This window comes from Eumetopias jubatus, unplaced genomic scaffold (genome assembly GCF_037043125.1).
Source record: "Eumetopias jubatus isolate StellerSeaLion01/CBP00866 unplaced genomic scaffold, mEumJub1_p1.0 scaffold_12, whole genome shotgun sequence".
In the NCBI taxonomy this organism is placed as follows: Eukaryota; Metazoa; Chordata; class Mammalia; order Carnivora; family Otariidae; genus Eumetopias; species Eumetopias jubatus.
In genome coordinates, this window is record NW_028274818.1 from 38,342,027 (window position 1) to 38,361,951 (window position 19,925).

Genomic DNA, 19,925 nt, shown 5'->3' on the forward strand with positions numbered 1-19,925 from the left:
GACGGTACTACCTCTTGTTCTTTTTGCTGAGGTGATTTTTTTCGTCTTGTCATTTTGTCCAGAGGAGAACAGATGAATGAGAGAACAAAATGCTAACAAGTTTATAACGTCCCCAGCAAATATACTGTATACAAATCAGAAAAGACCTGAAACCAGGGCAAAAGAAAGGGAAAGAAAGAAAAAAGAAAGAGAAAAAAAAAAGAAAAAAAGATAAAAACAAAAACAGAACAATACAAAAAAAGCAGAATATGATCAAATATGATCAGGCTAGTGCATAGATCAGTGCCACACACTAGATTTTGGGTGTATTTTGGTCTGTTAGAAAAAAGTGCCTCCTAAAATTTTAAAGGAAGAAAGACATATATGTACAAAATAAGGGTTGATACAATGAAGGGATGGAAGATGATTGGAAATATGAAAATTATAAAAGATTTTATAAAAGGACTTGATAAGATAAGAAGTTGTTTGAAAAAAGAAAGAAGAAGATTTAAGAAAAAAAAAGGAAAAAGGGAGAGAATGTGATCAGGCAGGAGACTAGAACAAAGCCATACACTAGTGATTTAGGGTATATTTTGATCTGTTAGAAGAAACTGTATCTCAAAATTTTAAAGAGAGAACAACTTATATATATATGTCAAAAATAAGTTACCCAAAAATAAGGGTAACTACTATGAAGGGATAAAATATGACTCTAAAAATGAAAAATAAAAAATGTTTTTTTTTAAAAAAAGGGATTGATAAGATGTTGGTTGAAAAAGGGAAAAAGAAAAATAAAAAAAACAGTTAACAAAAATTAACTTTGATGAACTAATGAATCATGGTAAAAAAAAGCCATGAATTTTATGTGCAGTATTCCCCTAGCGCTGGAGTTCTCCCCTTCTCTTTGATCGGTAAACTTGGTCTTGGCTTGCTGGCTGTTCGTGATCTTCTGGGGGAGGGGCCTGTTGCCGTGGTTTCCAAATGTCTTTGCCGGAGGCGGAATTGCCCCGCCCTTGTCGGTCCGGGCTAAGGAAGCTGCTCGGATTTGCTCTCAGGAGCTTTTGTTCCCTGCAAGCTCTCGGTACAGCTTTGGAGGACCAGAGTGAAAATGGTGGCCTCCCAATCTCCACCCGGAGGAGCTGAGAACTCGGGGCCCCGCTCCTCAGTGCGCCCCCAGAGAAAAGCAGTCACTCCCGTCTCCCTGGTCTCCGGCCGCACTCCGTGCTCACCCGGCCTGTGATCCAGCGGTTGCTATCTCTGGCACCCGACCCCGTGTGGAGTCTCCAAACCCAGCAAATCCCTGCGGTGCGTTCCCGCGCCGCTCCTCCCCGGGAAGGAAGGGGAGTCTCCCCAGCTCTGCCGCTTGTTGGGTCCCTGCTGGAGGAGCAGTGGCCCGACTGGGCTGCGGATCACAGTTTATGGCAACCCCGAGCTGAGAGCCCGCGCCTTGGCTCCGTCTCTGCAGCCGGCTTCCCCGCTCTGATACCTGGGAGCTCTGGCGCACTCAGGCACCCCCGGTCTTTCTGTGACCCCAAGGGTCCTGAGACCACACTGTCCTGGGAGGATTCTACCCCCTTCTTAGCCACTGCAGCGACATCCCTCAGCCGAGCCAACTTCTAAAAGGTCCGATTTTGTGCTCTGCGGCTCTATCACTTGCCAGAAGCGGCCGGCGGAGGCCCCTCCCCTGCCATCTATCCTCCCGAATGTCGCCTGGGATTCACTTCTCTGCACGTCCTACCTTCCAGTAAGTGGTCGCTTCTCTGTTCAGAGAGTTGTTGCTACTCTCCTCTTCGATCTCCTCTTGAGTTTGTAGGTGTTCAGAATGGTTTGATCCCTATTCAGCTGAATTCCTAAGACCAGACGAAATCTAGGTCTCCTACTCCTCTGCCATCTTGCTCCGCCTCCCCATTTATGTTTATCTTTATGACACTGCCATGATAACTATAGTTTTGTAGTAAGTTTTTAAATCAGGAAGTGTGAGTCCTTCAACTTTGTTTTTTTAAGGTTGTTTTGGCTATTCAAAAGCTTTTGCATTTCACATGAATTTTAGGAACAGCTTGTCTATTTCTGGGAAAAAAAGCAATTACAATTTTAACAGGGATTACATTGAATCTATAGTTTAATTTGTGGAGTATTGCCATATTAACAATATTCCAATCCATGAACATGGGATGACTTTTATTTATTTAGGACTTCTTAAATTTCTCTCAGCATTGTTTTAGAGTTTTCAGTGTACAAGCCTTGCATTTCCTTGGTTAAATTTATCCCCAAATGTTTTATTTTAATGATATTATATATAGAATTATTTTCTTAATCTCATTTTCGTATTGTTTATCACTACCGTCTAGAAATAAAATTGATTTTTGTATGTTGACCTTATATCCTGCAATTTTGCTGACTTGTTTATTAGCTCTAAGTTATTTTGTTTTTTTTTGTGTGTGTGTGTATTCTTTTTTTTTTAAAGATTTTATTTATTTATTTGAGAGAGAGAGAATGAGAGATTGAAAGCACGAGAGGGAAGAGGGCCAGAAGGAGAAGCAGACTCCCTGCTGAGCAGGGAGCCCGATGTGGGACTCGATCCCGGGACTCCACGATCATGACCTGAGCTGAAGGCAGTTGCTTAACCAATTAAGCCACCCAGGCGCCCCCTTTTGGTGTGTATTCTTTAGAATTTTCTAAATATGAGATCATGTCACCTGCAAATAGAGCTTTACTTCTGTCTTTATAATCTGGATGCTTTTAGTTTCTTATCTTGTCTAATTGCCCTGGCTAGAAATTCCAGTACAATGTAGAACTGATGTGGATAGAATATACTTCTTTGTCTTGTTACTGACTTTAGGGAGAAAGCTCTCAGTCTTTCACTATTGAATATGATATTAGGTATGAATTTTCCATCAATGTCCTTTGTCAGGTTGAGGAATTTAACTTCTCTTTCTAGTTTGTTCATGGAAGGATGTTGGATTTTGTCAAATACTTTTCTGCATTTATTGAAATAATCATGTGTTTTTTCCCTTTATTCCATTATTATGGTCCATCACATTGATTTATTTTCATATGTTAAACCTACCTTGCATTTTTGGGATTTATCCCATTTGGTCATGGTATTTAAAATTTTTTTTTAAAAGATTTTATTTATTTATTTGAGAGAGAGAATGAGATAGAGAGAGAGAGCATGAGAGGGGGTAGGGTCTGAGGGAGAAGCAGACTCCCTTGCTGAGCAGGGAGCCTGATGCGGGACTCGATCCTGGGACCCCAGGATCATGACCTGAGCCAAAGGCATCACTTAACCAACTGAGCCACCCAGGCGCCCAGGTCATGGTATTTAAAATTTTTAATATACTGTGGGATTTGCTTTGCTAGCATTTAGTTGAAGATGTTTGCATATGTTCATAAGAGATATTGGTCTGCAGTTTTCCTTTCTTGGGATGTCTTTCGCTTTGGTATCCAGATAATACTGGCCTCATAAAATGAGGTAGTAAGTATTCATCCATCTTTTACTTTTTGAATGAGTTTAAGAAGCATTTGTGTTAATTCTTTTTTAAACATTTGGTAGAATTCACCAGTGAAGCCATCTGATCCTGGGTTTTTATTTTGTTGAAGTTTTTAAATTACCGATTCAGTATCATTACTTATTATAAGTCTATTCAGATTTTTTCTTTCTTCTTGAGTCAGTTTTGGTTTTGGCTGTGGTCAGTTTAGATTAAGTTTTCTTTAGCAATTTGAACATATTTAAAATAACTGATTTATTAAAGATTTTATTTATTTGAGAGAGACAGAGACAGAGATAGAGAGAGAGAGCATGAGCAGGGTGGGGAGGGGCAGAGAGAGAGGGAGAAGCAGGCTTCCTGCTGAGCAGGGAGCCCAATGTGGAACTGAAGCCCGATGTGGGACTAGAGCCCAATGTGGGGCTCGATCCCAGGACTCCGGGATCATGACCTGAGGCAAAGGCAGATGCTCAACTGAATGAGCCATTCAGGTACCCCTAAAATAGCTGATTTAAATCTTTTTTTTTTAAAGATTTTATTTATTTATTTCACAGAGAGACACAGCAAGAGAGGGAACGCAAGCAGGGGGAATGGGAGAGGGAGAAGCAGGCTTCCCACTGAGCAGGGAGCCCGACGTGGGGCTCAATCCCAGGACCCTGGGATCATGACCTGAGTCGAAGGCAGACACTTAACGACTGAGCCACCCAGGAGCCCCTGATTTAAATCTTTGTCTAGAAAGAACATTTGGGTTTCCTCATAGACATGGTTTTTATTTTTATTGATTGCTTTTTTTCTCCTGTGTATGGGCCATACTTTCTTGTTTTTATTTTAAAGCAAACTCTACACCCAATGTGGGGCTTGAGCCCACAACCCTGAGATCAAGAATAGCATTCTCCACCGAGTGAGCATGCTAGGCATCAGCATGCCAGCTAAGCACCCCTAGGTTGCCTTATAATTTTTTGTTGAAAACTGGAATTTTGAATATTATAATGTTACAACTCTGGAAATCAGAGTCTCTTCCCTCCCCATAGTTCATTATTATACGTTATAGTTGTTGTTTGTTTAGGAACTGTGCTAATTTTGTAAAGTCTATTATTTGTTGTGTGTGGCCACTGAAGTCTCTGTTCTACTAGCTTAGTCAGCTAATGATTAAACATATTTTTTCTTAAATGCCTGGAAATAAAAAAAAAACTCCCAGTCTTTGTAGTGGGGCTATGTTTCTATGTTGGGGTATACCCTCAATACTCAGGAATTTACAACTCTGTTTTAGCTTTCTTTTCTTGCTTTTGCAAGGTCAGCCAGAAATGAGAGCTTAGGGCATTCTTAGAGCATGTACACAGTTCCAGTTATGTGCATGATTTTCTAGATTCCCTGGAGCTTTTCAAGGCCCTTTTTCTCAAACCCTCTTATTCTCCAGCCTTTCCTCTCAAGCTTCTTGGGCAGTCTATTTGCTCAATAGCTATCATTTGCCTAGTGGCAAATGACTAAAACACTGGCCTATAAATGTTTTTGACAAATACCCCCTGGAGAGTGGCTTTACCACTGGGCCAAGTTAGCTGAGATAAAGACAAGCCTTTTGAGCCCATCACCCAGGGAGCCACTAGATGGGTCAAAAGAAGTAATTACTATTCTGTGAGAATCAGGCCTCTTTTGCTCCCTCTGGTACTGGTACCAGGAAAGTAGGCCATTATTTTCCAGAATACCCCTGAGTTGAAAAGTAGTGGATGGGACTATGTTAAGTTAAAATGTTAGAAAGCTTGGGACACCTGGTGATCTTTGGGTTGTGAGTTTGAGCTCCACATTGAGTGTAGAGATTACTTTAATAAATAAATAGACAAAAAAAAATGTTAGCTTGCTGTTCCTAGAGATTTAGCTGTTTTTCTTGAATAAGGCTCCCTGGGTTGCTGCAAGCTTTTGGTTAATTTTCAGAGTTCCAAGAGTTGATTCTGAAAGTTTTTGCCAGCTTTTTTCATTGCTTATATGGAACAGTGGACTTTTTGAGTTCCTTACTCCACCATTTCCCCCATTGTGGTTTTAACAGCTATTTCCTTAAAGATGAAGGAGGTAAAAACATGTGCGTCTTCGCCCTCTGTGTATCATTTTTGCTGAAATGTACATTTAGTTCTCTTGCATATTAAAACAATTGAATTGGTTCTCTTTTACTATTGAATTGTAGAAGCTCTTTTTGTATTTTGGATACAAACCCATTATCAGATAAATGTTTTGTAAATATTTTCCCCAATCTGTGTCTTGTTTCCATTCCTTAATGATATCTTTCATAGTGAAGAAATTTTTAATTTTGATCAAGTCCAATTTATCAATTTTTTTCTTTTATAGTTCAGACCTTTTGTTTCCTAAGAATCATTTGTTTAATTCAAAGTTACAAAGGTTCTTTTCTGTTTCCTTCTAGAACTTCTATAGTTTTAAGTTTTACATTTATGGCAATCATCCACATTAAGTTGCTATTTGTAACTGATGCAAGGTAATTGTTGAGGTCCTGTTATTCTTTCTTTCCTTTCTCTTTAATTTTGCATATGGATGTCCAAAAATCCCAGCATCTTTTGTTGAAAAACTATCCTTTCTCCCATTGAATTACATTGGTGTGTTGTCAAAATCAAATGGGTCATTTATGTATGGATTTATTTCTGAAGCCTTTATTCTGTTCACTGATCGATATGTTTATCCTTATGCCAATACCACACTATTTTGATAACTGTAGCTTTATAGTAAGTCTTAAAATCAGGCAGTGTGAGTTCTCCAAATGTTTTCTTTTTCAAAGTTGTTTTGGATGTTCTAGGTCTTTTGCTTCTCTGTCTAAATTTTAGAGTGAGCTTTTCAATTTCTACTAGAGAGACTGCTGAGATTTTTAACTGGGATTGCACTGAAGCTTTAGATCATTTTTAGGAGGTCTGACATATTAACAATACTGAATCTTCCAACCCATGAACACAGTATATTCTCTCCATTTATTTTGTTTTTCTCTTAATTTCATTTAGCAACATTTTCCATTTTCTGTGTAGTCTTGCACACATTTTGTTAAATTTAGCATAAAAGGTTTTGCCTTTGAGTTTTCCATTTTTTGTTGCTAGAATAGAGAAATAAATGACTTTTCCTGTATTTACTTTGAATCCTGTGATTTTGCTAACTTTACTTATTAGTTCTATTAGTTTTTTGTGGATTCCTCAGGATTTTCTATGTAGTGATCATGGCCTTTGCAAATAAAGGCAAATTTATTTCTTCCTTTTCTAACTATATACCTTAATTTTTTAAAATTTTTTTATAGATTTTTAAAATTTATTTATTCATGAGAGACAGAGAGAGAGAGAGAGAGAGAGAGAGAGAGAGAGAGGCAGAGGGAGAAGCAGGCTCCCAAGGAGCAGGGAGCCCGATGCGGGACTCGATCCCAGGACCCTGGGATCATGACCTGAGCCGAAGGCAGACGCTTAACCATCTGAGCCACCCAGGCGCCCTATACCTTAATTTTTTTTTTTAAAGATTTTATTTATCCATTTGTCAGAGAAAGAGAGAGAACACAAGCAGGGGGAGCAAAAGACAGAGGGAGAAGCAGGCTCCCTGCCAAGCAAGGAGCCTGATGCGGGACTCAATCCCAGGACCCTGGGATCATGACCTGAGCTGAAGGCAGACATTTAACTGACTGAGCCATCCAGGTGCCCCTATAGTATTCTTTTTTGAAATGTTTTTGTTTCAGGGTAAAGCTGACTTCACAAAATAAGTGGTAAATGTTCCCTGTCCTATTTTTGGATGAGTTTTGGTAGAATTGATATTCTCTTTTCCTTAAATGCTTAGTAGAATTCACCACTTAAGTTAATTTGACTTGGAGTTTTCTTTGTTTTGAATGAAGAATTCAAGTTCTTTGATAGAGATAGGGCTATTCAAGTTATCTTTTTATTCTTTTTTTAAAGATTTTATTTATTTATTTGACAGAGCGAGACACAGCAAGAGAGGGAACACAAGCAGGGGGAGAGGGAGAGGGAGAAGCAGGCTTCCCATTCAGCAGGGAGCCCGATGCGGGGCTCTATCCCAGGACCCTGGAGCCATGACCTGAGCCGAAGGCAGACACTTAACGACTGAGCCACCCAGGCGCCCCTCTCTTTTTATTCTTTAATGGACTTTGGTAGTTTGTGTCTTTTAATAAATTCATTCATTTCGGGCGCCTGGGTGGCTCAGATGGGTAAGCGTCTGCCTTCGGCTCAGGTCATGATCCCAGGGTCCTGGGATCGAGTTCCACATCAGGCTCCCTGCTCCTTGGGAGCCTGCTTCTCCCTCTGCCTCTCTCTCTCTCTGTCTCTCATGAATAAATAAATAAAAAGTTTAAAAAAAAATAAATTCATTCATTTCATATAAGTCATCAAATTTATTAGCATATCGCTGTTTACATAAATCATTTTCCTTTTAATGACTATAGGATATGTTGTGATGTATTTTTTTTCATTCTTGATACCGATAATTTGTCTTTTTTCTCTTTTTTTAAAAAGATTTTTATTTATTTGACAGAGAGAGAGAGCATAAGCAGAGGGAGCTGCAGGTAGAGGGAGAGGGAGAGGGAGAAGCAGGCTCCCCGCTGAGCAGAGAGTCTGATGTGGGGCTCAATCCCAGAACCCTGGGATCATGACCTGAGCTGAAGACAGATGCTTAACCGACTGAGCCACCCAGGTGCCCCCGTTTTTCTTTTTTCTTGAGCCCTTTGGCTAGAAGTTTATAAATTTTCTAGACTTTTCCCCTAAAGAATCAGATTTTGGTTTTATTGATTGTTCACCATTGCCTTTCTCTTTTCTATTTTAGGGTTCTTCTTCTCTATTTTTTTCTTCCTTATGCTATTTTTGGGTTTACATTAATTATCTTTTTAAAATTTCTTAGGGTGGAAGCTTAGATCATTGATTCATGACCTTCTTTTCTACTATAGGCCTTTAAAGGCTATAAATTTACCTCTAAACACTGTTTTAGCTGTGTTCCACAAATTTTCTGGTATGTTATGTTCCAATTTTATTCAATTCCAAATATTTTTAAAGCTCTGTTGTCATGGGTTTTAACCCATGGGTTTTTAGAATTATGTTATTTACTTTCTAAGAATTCATGAATTTTACAGGTACTTTTCTGTTATTAGCTTTTATTTAATTCCCAGAGGCCACAGAGTGCATATGACTTATAGTGGTCTTTTAAAATTTGTGACATTTATTTTATAGCCCAGGGTATGTTCTGACTTGATGAATGTCTTGTGTGCACTTGAAACAAATATTTTCTGCCACTATTGAGTGGAGTGTTCTGTAAATGTCAATCAGGTGGAGTTGGCTGATAGACTTTTCAGGTCTTCAAATCCTTACTAATTTATTTTTTTATTATTTTTTTAAGATTTTATTTATTTATTTGACAGAGAGAGACAGCGAGAGCAGGAACACAAGCAGGGGGAGTGGGAGAGGGAGAAGCAGGCTTCCCGCTGAGCGGGGAGCCCTATGTGGGACTCGATCCCAGGACCCTGGGATCATGACCTGAGCCGAAGGCAGACGCTTAATGACTGAGCCACCCAGGTGCCCCCAAATCCTTACTAATTTATTTGTCTACTTGTTTTATTAATTACTGTAGAACAGACAGAACAATGGCTTTTGTTTTTTACACTTTTGTTATTAGGCACATGCACATTTAAAATTGTTATACCTTCTTGATTCATTGAACTCTTTGTTATTAAGTCTTATCTCTCTTTTCTTGGTAATATGTCTCCTTAAGTCTTACGAGTAGTGTTTTCATGGTATATCTTGTTCCATTCTTTTAGCTTTAATCAATGGCAGTTGCTGAATCAAACAAATTTGGAGAAAGTGGGAGAGAAAGTTACTAAGCATGATTCCCAGATACTTGGCTAATGTAACTAAGTGGAGAATAAAATCAGTCATTGAGATAGGAACAGGCTCATGAGGAAAATAAAAGTTCAGATTTTAATCTGTTCTGTTTTCAGTGGTAATTGGACATACAGGTAAAGATGTAGGTAACATGAGTCAAATTCTAGAAGAGAGATATGCCTGGGGATATAGATTTGTAAGTCAATGGGAATAAAGAAAAAAGGATCAAAGGCAAAATCCTGAACAGAAGGAACACTAAATCTTCCTAAAAGGAGGAGAAATCAGCAAAGGAGACTGAAAAGGAGTGTAAATGATTCAGAGTGTAAAATAAAAAGCAAAGAGAATGCTGACTCATATACTAAGGACATAGAGGAGTTCTGAAAAGATGGAAATGGTCAGAAATGTTCAAATTCTGAAAATATTGGTCATTAGAAATTTTTTCAAAGTAGTTTCATAGTAGGAATATAGTAGTGAAGGCAGATTGAAGTGAGTATGGTAATGAATGTATGATATTCATGAAGGTATAAATATGTGAATACTGATGCAGATTATTTTTAAAAAGATTTCTAATGTATTTATTTGAGAGAGAGAGAGAAAGCATGAGTGGGAAGGGGCAAAGGGAGAGGGACAAGCAGACTCCCTGCTGAGTGCAAAACCTGATGCAGGGCTTGATCCCAGTACCCTGAGATCATGACCTGAGCTGAAGTCAAATGCTTAACCAGTTGAGCCACCCAGGCGCCCCCGGGGCAGATTACTTTAAAAAAAAAAAAAAATAGGGCAATCTTGACAACGAGGAGAAGGAGAAAGGAGGAAAAAAGGCAACTGTGATGATGTCCTTTACCCTCAACTCAGCCTGGTAATTCCTATCTCTCTTTCAAGAGTCAAACATAGTTTCCCCTCTATCAGAAAACCCTCCATTCAGAATATGATGCACTCTACAGCACTCCATAAATATGTTTGTCATGGTACTTATAACGGTATGTTTTAATTATTGTTTTTTTCCTACTAGATAGTACTTGACAGCAGGGAATCTCTTTGTAACTCCAATGCCTAATTAGCATGATGTCTGGCACAAAGTATGTGAAATCAGGTTTCATAAATGAATGATAGATTCAGGCATATGCAGGTTGGGAAGAAGGAGTCAGTGGTGAGGAAGAGCTTAAAGGTACCGAAAGCAGAGTTTAGATGTCCCTGATGGAACAATGTCTTTAGGTCTGCCAAAGGGGATGAGTTTCAGCACACAGGCAGAGTGATCAGTTTTAAAAAATGAGGAAGGGATATGTCTACATCTCATACCAGAATAGGTATGTGAAATGAAGGTGTTTGTACTAAGGGCTCCTCCCTCCTTCACCTCCAAGAAGGGCGGGGACAAACGGTCGAGGGGCAACACTAAGAGGAACAGAGAACTGGGAAAAATGGCAAGGACTTGGAACGAATGTTACGGGAAATGTGAAATCACTGATCAAGGAGAGGTAAAGGAATTGCCAAACACGGGATAGCAACCAACTGAATGGGAAACTCTCTCTTCATAGTAGCTTTCAGAGGTCGTGTGATTTTTTAATTTTTCCCCAGTTAGACGCAGGTTCCAGCTTTTAGAATCCGAGGGGATGAATTTTAAGACTGATACAGGGTTGAGGGCTGTTGTGGAGGTCGAAAGGCAGGTGCACAGGTGGACGGGATTTGTCTTAGAAAGAAGAAACGGTTATGTCTGCCAGAGTTCAGATGTTGCTGTGGGTATTTAAAATGATGAGGCCGTGAGTAAGGAAGGAAAGAAGATGCCATCCCTTCACGACTCCATATAAGTTTGTACATGGGCTGGGCTGGGCGAGCGTGTGGAGCACCGAGGTCTCACCTGTGTGTCTTGGCTCCAACAGCGCTCATAACATCTAGAAGGTGTCGGAGCTAGCGCACAGAGACTTAGTGGAGTAGTCTCAGCTTCCGCAGTGACGAGAGTGCCGTGCCGCCACTTGATCCTTGTCCATTTGCCAGGCCCACGCCGGGACGGGGGTCAGCTTCTAGCGAGGAGTCTCCCCTCCCCCAGGTCGCCGGCAGCGGCCTGACCCGGAAGCTTCTCTGCCGAGCCGGAAGCAGAGCCGCGCAGCGAAGGGCAGCCGTGGAGCCACCGCCCCCTCGCCGCTTCGCTGGTGTTTGGGGATCCCGGACCGCGGCGGCGCCGGGTTGCCCTGATGGTCCCCGCCCGGCGGCGGCGGCGGCAGAGGCGGCGGGAGGATGACCTCTTCCCGGGAGCGGGGTGCCGACCTGGCCCGTTTCTACACTGTCACCGAGCCCCAGCGACATCCAAGGGGCTACACGGTGTATAAGGTCACCGCCCGGGTGAGTATCGCGGTCGGTCGGGCGTAGAACCCAGAGTTGGGGCGTGAGGGACTAGGGTATGGACCCTGGTGTAGGGGTACCTGACCCTGGGTCAGAGCTTGGGGTGGGACTGGGTGCGTCCAGTGCCGGACATGCGTCGGAGGTGGGGACTTCTGGAAGACTGGGGTAGGGGCTGAGTGTTGAATGCTGGAGACTGTGCTATAGAAGGTCGCGGTAGTGCCTTCATTCCGGGGTGGGGCAGGCGTTGATGGTTTTAAATTGATGATTCAGACCCTATCCCAGTAGTACTTTCTCTTCTGAGGCTGAAATCAGCAGAAATGGTTTTGCTTGCTTCGCCGGGATAGTGTAGATCGAAAAACTAATTTATGTATTATTTAATTTATGTAATAAACGATATTTCTTTCCTTGATCATTTATACAGTGTCAGGTTTGTAGTGAGGCAGACAGACTCTTTGAGAAGGATGTCACCAGCCTAGACCCTCTGTGTTTGGCTGTGTCTTTTTGCCTGAGATTTTCATAATTTGCAGTAGTAGGAGACATAGGAGAAATTCTACTGGGAGTGTCTTGTGTGAGTTGTTTTGAGGGCATATTTGAAAGGTGTGAGGCTCCTTTACATTAACTAACCAGTTTTTAGTACCCACTTTGTTCATGTTTTATTGCTTTTGCCTTGAGTTTTAAAGAGAGTTTGCATCTCCCTTTTTGGAAAAGAACAACAAAAATAAGTCGGAATGTTTGTAACGTCTGTTTGTATGAGTATGTGTGTATATTAGGCATGTTGTACGTTATTACCCAACTGAATCCTAATTTTAATGATGAACAAAACTGAGGTTCAAGGAAGTTTCCTAACTTGACTAACTTTACATCATAAGGCAGGTGCACATTTAGGATTTGAGACCAGTTCTGCTTAACTCCAAGTTATATAAAAAGTTAAGAATTAATTTTATCATTGTCATTAGTTGTTAAAAAAGAGAGATACAGATAGTAGTAATAGTGCAACATATATTTGGAGGATGGCATAATCCTGTCTGTCGGAGAGCTCAGGAAGAATTTGAGAAGAACCTTAAAGGTGAGGTATATTTAGATAAACAGAATTTGGGGCGTGAAAGTGGTACATGCTTTATGGAAATGGCCCACAATTCAGTCATGTGAGAAGATAGGAGGAGCAAATTTGTTTAAAGATAAGACCAGGCCCTGTTATTGCAGAGGGTTATACAGAGAATTGAGTGAAATTTGTTACTCCCCCTGCTATGCAAGTAAGGTTGTTACATAGGTGGCGATGTTAGTTTCAGATTAAGAAATTTTTTCAGATTACAGTTAAGGGACCCTTATTATACCACTCTTGAAACCTTTCTAGTTATTGGGCCCTTCAAAATCTAGACTTAGTTTCCTAATATTTTTTATGGAATTAGAACAATCTTCAATATACATAGTGTTCCCTTCATAGCACCCTAATTCATCCCTTATGCTTAATCTATTTACATGTCTGTGTCTCTTAGTAGATTTACAGTAGGTCTCTATCATTGGTATTTGTTTCCTTTTATATCACCTACTACAATGTATGGCACACAGTGTTGAAAAAATTGTTGAATGTTTTCTTTCCCATTCTAGGCAGCACACCCAATAAATGTTTAGTTCCAGGTGCTAAGTGCTATGAGGAATACAAGGCTGAAGAAAGCATGTACCTTTCTTTCAAGGATGCTACCAGTAGAAGAGAGGCTTAAAGAAGTGTAGTACAAGATGGAAATGTTAAATGTTGTAAGACTACAGAAAAGAGCTGTGGGATTTCAGAAGACAGGGAGATAACTCTGGCTCACGGGATCAGGGATAAGATAAATGGTGAAAGATGGCAAGAATCCAGACAGGTGGTGTAAAAGGAGAGGGCATTGTAGATAGAAGGGTGAATGGGAGGAATAGAGCCTATAAAGGCCTGAAGGTGTGCATGTGTGCGGATCTTGAATAGGAAACGCTGAGCATGATTATTACTTGTAGTCTTACTTCTTAGAAGGAAAGGTTAACCTAATTTACATCTCAAATATCTTTTCTTAAGCTGTGAACTAATTTTTATGACAACAGTTAACTTATGACAATGTAAATTAGAACACGAAGTAGCACATTGCCTTAGAAGTAACCAAAGTTATATAATATGCATGCTACATATTGCTGTGGTTATTTGAACTAGGAAGTTGCTTACACTGTCTTTTTTTCTCCTTGTAAATGGCTATTTCCTCATTTTTTTGTTTCTGTTACAGGGTTTGTTCTTTTAAATTTTTAAAAAAATATTTATTTATTTGACAGAGAGAGACACAGCGAGAGAGGGGACACAAGCAGGGGGAGTGGGAGAGGGAGAAGCAGACTTCCCACCCAGCAGGGAGCCCGATGTGGGGCTCAATCCCAGGACCCTGGGATCATGACCCGAGGCGAAGGCAGATGCTTAACAACTGAACCACCCAGGCGCCCCTGTTTTTTTAATTTTAAGGCTTGAGGGTCAACATGGAGATATACTTTTGAAAAATAACTATGCTTACTATTACAAAACTAGTAAAGTATTTATTATTTTTTGAGACTTGAGGAGAAAAACATCTTTCCTCAGGAGAATTAAGCAAGTAAGTAGCGCTCCCCTGAGAGAACTTCATGAGATAAAGATTAGGGATGTCTTCTCAGTGTTTCCTACTACTAATTTACTTCTAGCCTTAAGGAATAGTCCCTATATTCTTGACCTTTACAGCGTTCTTTATGCAGAAGTAGAATTAGAATCATGGGAAGTACCATTGTTAAATTTTAGCTAGCATAAGAGCACTCTCATCTTTTAAAAACTCCTTGATATTTTGTTTTGCAGTTCTCTGGAACCTAGCAGGCTTGGATAACCTTATGGCCAGTTACAGGCATGCTAACAGATTTCCTAGTTAAATTCTGTGTTATGAATTTTTATCTAGAGTAAGTATTTCTATTAAGAATTGGAAAATTCTTTTATAGATTTCCTTTAATTCTTAATTAAAGAAGATGCAGATAGAAAAGCCATTAGCAATGTTTTTGGTTGTTTCATCATGCTACATTTACAAAACTCATAATATAGATTTCTCTAACAACATTAAGTGAATGGTAATTCTTGCCTGTATACTTTCCATGAATATGGAAAGCAAAAGGTATGCTTTAGTTTTTATTTTTTTTAAAGGACAAGGAGAGCTTCATTATTTTTATTATTATTATTTTTTAAGATTTTATTTATTTATTTGACAGAGAGAGAGCGAGTGCGACAGCAGGAACACAAGCAGGGGGAGTGGGAGAGGGAGAAGCAGGTTTCCCGCTGAGCAGGGAGCCTCATGCGGGGCTCGATCCCATGACCCTGGGATCATGACCCGAGCTGAAGGCAGATGCTTAACCGACTGAGCCACCCAGGCGCGCCTGTATGCTTTAATTTTTAAATGGCAGTGTTGCCTTATGACTATATTTTGTTTATACTTTATGTACAACCAAGCTCATCAATTTTAAGTGTACAGTTTGACGAGTTGTGGCAAATGTGTATAGTTGTGTAACCACTGCCCTGGTCGTCACTGCAGAAGTTCCGTCGTGCTCCTTGGCATTCAGTTCCCCCTCCCTACCCCCTATTCCTAGGCAACCCCAGGTCAGTTTTCTGTCACTGTAGATTAGGTTGTATTTTCTAGATTTTGATATAAATGGAATCATACAGTATGCACTTTTGTTTTTTGGTCTGGATTCTTAGCATGATTACTTGAGATTCATCTATGTTGTTGTGTGTTTTTATTCTCTTTTATTGCTGACCAGTATTTCTTTGTATGGTTATACTACAGTTAATCCATTCTGTTAATGAGCACTTGGATTGTTTCTGATTTTTGGCTAATATGAATATAGTTATCATGAACGTTTGTATAGAAGTCTTTGTATAGACATTTGCTTTCATTTTTCTTGATGGCATGCAGCCTTGTTTGCTGTAGCTTTATACTAACATCTTGAAATTCAGTTCTCTTTCTCAAAATTGTTTTTCGGAGGGGGAGACCAACCATGAGAGACGATGGACTCTGAAAAACAAACTGAGGGTTCTAGAGGGGAGGGGGGTGGGGGGATGGTTAGCCTGGTGATGGGTATTAAAAGAGGGCACGTTCTGCGTGGAGCACTGGGTGTTATGCACAAACAATGAATCATGGAACACTACACTATCCAAAACTAATGATGTAATGTATGGTGAATAACATAACAATAAAAAATTTAAAAAATTGTTTTGATTGTTTTAGATTGTTTGCATTTTTGTGTAAAGTTTAGAATCAGTTTGACAAATTCTACAGACATACCTACCCAGATTTTGATTGGCATTACATTGAGAATACAGATCAGCTTCTACAGAAGAAGATATCTTAGCAATATGGAATCTTCTGATCCATGAACATGTATCTTCCATTTATTTAGCTCTTTAAGCAATGTTTTCTAATTTTCAGTGTGCAAGTCTTGTGCATACTTAAAGCAATTTGGGTGTTTTTTCAAACTGAGAATACGTAAGTCCACATTTTATATGGCAAACGCTTATATGGTGCTTATATGAGTCAAGCACTGTTCTTTTCACTTTATATAAATCAAGCGCATTTTCTACAGCAGCCCACTGAGTAGCTGCTATTATTATTCTCACATTATCAATGAGGAAATTGAGGCACAGAGAGGTTAAGTAACTTGCTCAGGGTCACACGGCTAGCCAATGGTGGAGTCTAGATTTGAACACAGGTAGACTGGCCCCAGTCGCAGTGCTTTTATCCCAGTGCTGCTGTTGAATACCTATGTAAAACATATTTCTTTAGATGCTGTGGGGTGTATGTATGGGGCTGCCTATGTGTCCCCACAGGGCCTTACTGTAGTTTGGCAAAAGTGATAGATACATGGAGAATACAGTGGCTGTGATAATGTGAACAGAGGGGAGCAGGGAATGAATGGAAGAAATACTTAGCTTGAGTTGAGTCTGAAAATTGCCATTTCCAGGCCTTCAAATTGGAACACTATTTGTGTTGCTTGGAGGGAACCTGCATTCAATTCCTGACTGTATTCTTGCATGGCCTTCTTGTGCGAGGGAAAGGAATTATTTGTAGTATGTTAGTACACTTTTCTCATATACCTTTATGTTAGATGCTGTTTCCTCTGTCTGGAATGCTCTTCTCTTTTATGTTGGTATCCCTGCTCATGTGAAGTGTCAGCTCCTGCCCTGTGTTTTCCAGGGAGCCTTTCTTACGTGTAGAACTCCATGTGGATTATATATCCCTCCTTTAAAGCCTTTATCATAATGTACTTGTTTGCTTCCTTCTCTGAGGGCAGACTGCCTTTTTAACTTTGTATTCACGGTGCCTAGCACAGAGCTGGATGATAGGGATTTGAGAGAAGGCTGGAAAGAGGCAATATTTTTCTTTTTAAATGTTCCTTTTTAAATTGATATATAGTAAAATTGACTTCTTATATAATTATATGTATTTTTACACAATAGATTCAAATATCCACCATCATCATCAGGAAACAGAACAGTTCCATCATCCCCAAACACTCCCTCATGCTGTCCCTTTTATATATTCTTCTCCCCACCTCTTAGCTCCTTGGTGACCACTGATCTGCTCTCTACCACTCTACTTCTTTCTGAGAATGTTGTATAAATAGAATCATCCAGTATTTAACCTTCTGAAGACCGTCTTTTCTTCCCTTTTTTTATAGGATTGTTTTCTAAGTGTTGAATTGTCAGATTCTATATTCTGAATGTAAGTTTTTTTGTCAGATATATGATTATATATATTTTCTCCCAGTGTATAGCATATCTTTTCATTATCTTAACAGTGTCTTTCACAAAGCAAAAAGTTTTAATTTTGGTGAAGTCTCTCTCTTTTTTCTCGTATGAAGTGTGCTTTTAGTGTTGTATCTAAAAATTCTTTACTAACTTCAGGTCACAAATTTTTTCCCCCAATGTTTTGTTCTAGAAGATTTAGTGTTTTACATTTAACATTTAGCTCTATGGTCCATTTTGAGTTTATTTTTGTATAAGGTGTGAGGTTTAGACAGAACATGCATATGGTTGTTCGATTGCAACAAAACACTTTATTTAAGAGACTAGCTCTTTTTTTATTGAATTGTTTTTGCATCTCTGTCCAAAATCAGTCAGCAAATATATGTGTGGATCTGTTTCTGGATTCTCTGTTTTGTTTCATACCACACTGCCTTGATTATTGTAGGTTTATATTTATATTAAGTCTTAAAATTAGGTAGAATTCCTGCAACTTTATTCTTTTTCAAAATTGTTTTGACTGTCTAGTTCCTTTGCTTTTCTATATCAATTTTAGAATCAGGTTGGCTATATCTACAAGGAATCCTGATGGGATTTTGATTAGAATTCCATTAAATCTGTGGGTCAGTTTTGGGGAGAATTGACATCTTTACTCTGTTGAATCTGCAAATCTGCAAATGAACACACTATGTCTTGCCATTAATTTAGGTGTTCTTTGATTTTTTTCATCAACGTTTTCTAATTTTCAGTATACAGATTCTGGACATTATTGTTAGATATATTTCTCAGTATTTTGTCTTTTTGTAGCTACTCTGAATAGTATTAAAATTTGATTTTCAAGTTTTCGTTGCTGGTATAAAGACATTTGGGTTTATTATTCTGTTGACTTTATATCCTATGATCTTTCCAAGACTACTTACTAGTTTTAGGAGTTTTTGGTAGAGTTTTCATTTTTTTCTACATAGACAATACACCTTTGGCAAAGGGAATAGTTTTATTTCTTTTTGTTTTATTTCTTTTATTTCTTTTTGTTGTCTTACTGTTCTGCCTAGGACTTATAGTGCAGTGTTGAATAGAAGTGGTGAAAGTGAACGTCCTTGCCTTGTTCCTGATCTTAGGAGGAAAGCGTTCAGTCTTTTTCTCTTCAGTATGATATTTACCGTGGAGTTTTTGTATGCCGAATGCAGCATATTTAATTTTTAGTTTTGATAGCTTTTTATTTTGAAAGTGATGCATATTCATAAACATTTCAAGTAATAATTTAAGCCACTATGAGGAAATAAGAGCCTCCTAAATTTTATTTTATTTATTTTTTATTAAAAGATTATTTTATTTATTTTTTTATTAAAAGATTTTATTTATTTCTTTGACAGAGAGAGAGCACAAGCAGGGGGAGCAGCAGGCAGAGGGAGAGGGAGAAGCAGACTTTCTGCTGAGCAGGGAACCCGATGTGGGGATCGATCCCAGGACCCTGGGATCATGACCTGAGCCAAAGGCAGATGCTTAATGACTGAGCCACCCAGGCACCCCAAGCCTGCTAAATTTTAAACCCTTAACTGCTTATATTATTACAAATGTCTAATGTTAAAGCAGTGAGAATTATTAGTTTTCGGTTGTTAAATCAGTAGCTCTATGAAGGTTTCTTGAAAAATGGTGTTGGCATACTCTGGAAATATTTTCAGCAAATGGAGTAGTCATGGGTGTAGGGAGGGAGATTAATTTGTTGAAAAATATATTTATGATTAAAAATTTTGAAAAATTATGGTTTGGCTCAGGCCATGATCCAGGGTCCTGGGATCAAGCCCCACATCAGGCTCCCTGCTCAGCGGGAAGCCTGCTTCTCCCTCTCGCACTCCCCCTGCTTGTGTTCCCTCTCTCGCTGTGTCTCTCTCTGTCAAATAAATAAATAAAAATCTTAAAAAAAATAAAAAATTCAAAAAAATAAATAAAATCTTTAAAAAAAAGAAAAATCATGGTTCTTAGGTTGTTCAGTTTTTTCCCTAGCATCTTGTTTTATTCTACCTTTCCTTTGTTTTTCACTGTTAATACTGTTTAATAGAAAACTATCTCATGCGAAAAATGTTAGTAAGCAGGTTTTTTTTTTTTTTTAAGATCTTATTTATTTATTTAGAGAGAATGTGAACAGGGGGAGGGGCAAAGGTAGAGGGAGAAAGAGAATCTCAAGTGGACTCCACACTGAGAGTGGAGCCTGAGGCGGGGCTCCATCTCACGATCCTGAGATCGTGACTGGAGCTGATATCAAGAGTTGGATGCTTAATCGACTGAGACACCCGGGCTCCTCTAGTAAGCAGGTTTCAAAAAATGTAAGCCAGTCCTGTTTTCATTGTGTGTATTGATAATTTATATGCTCAGATATTAAGATTTTGTGTTAAACTGCAAACTTTAACAATAATGATTTTGATTTTCCTTGAAATTAGATTGGAAAATAGTTTACCTTAGAGTTGGTATTATTTATATACCATTATAGTTGGTAAATTTAAAGTGAGAAAT

The 19,925-nt window shown here is 39.1% G+C and overlaps 1 protein-coding gene across 4 annotated transcripts in view; it reads left to right on the forward strand.

The window, feature by feature from the left end:
* The first annotated feature begins 11,426 nt into the window (after positions 1-11,426).
* Positions 11,427-19,925, forward strand: part of RPS6KC1 (ribosomal protein S6 kinase C1) — a 176,036-nt gene continuing 167,537 nt past the window's right edge. For all 4 annotated transcript variants that reach the window (XM_088029087.1, XM_088029088.1, XM_028125795.2 and 1 more), the window contains exon 1: positions 11,427-11,650. In XM_088029087.1, the coding sequence (XP_087885213.1) occupies positions 11,546-11,650 (105 nt within the window). In that variant the 5' untranslated portion in view covers positions 11,427-11,545. The remainder of the gene's footprint in view (positions 11,651-19,925) is intronic.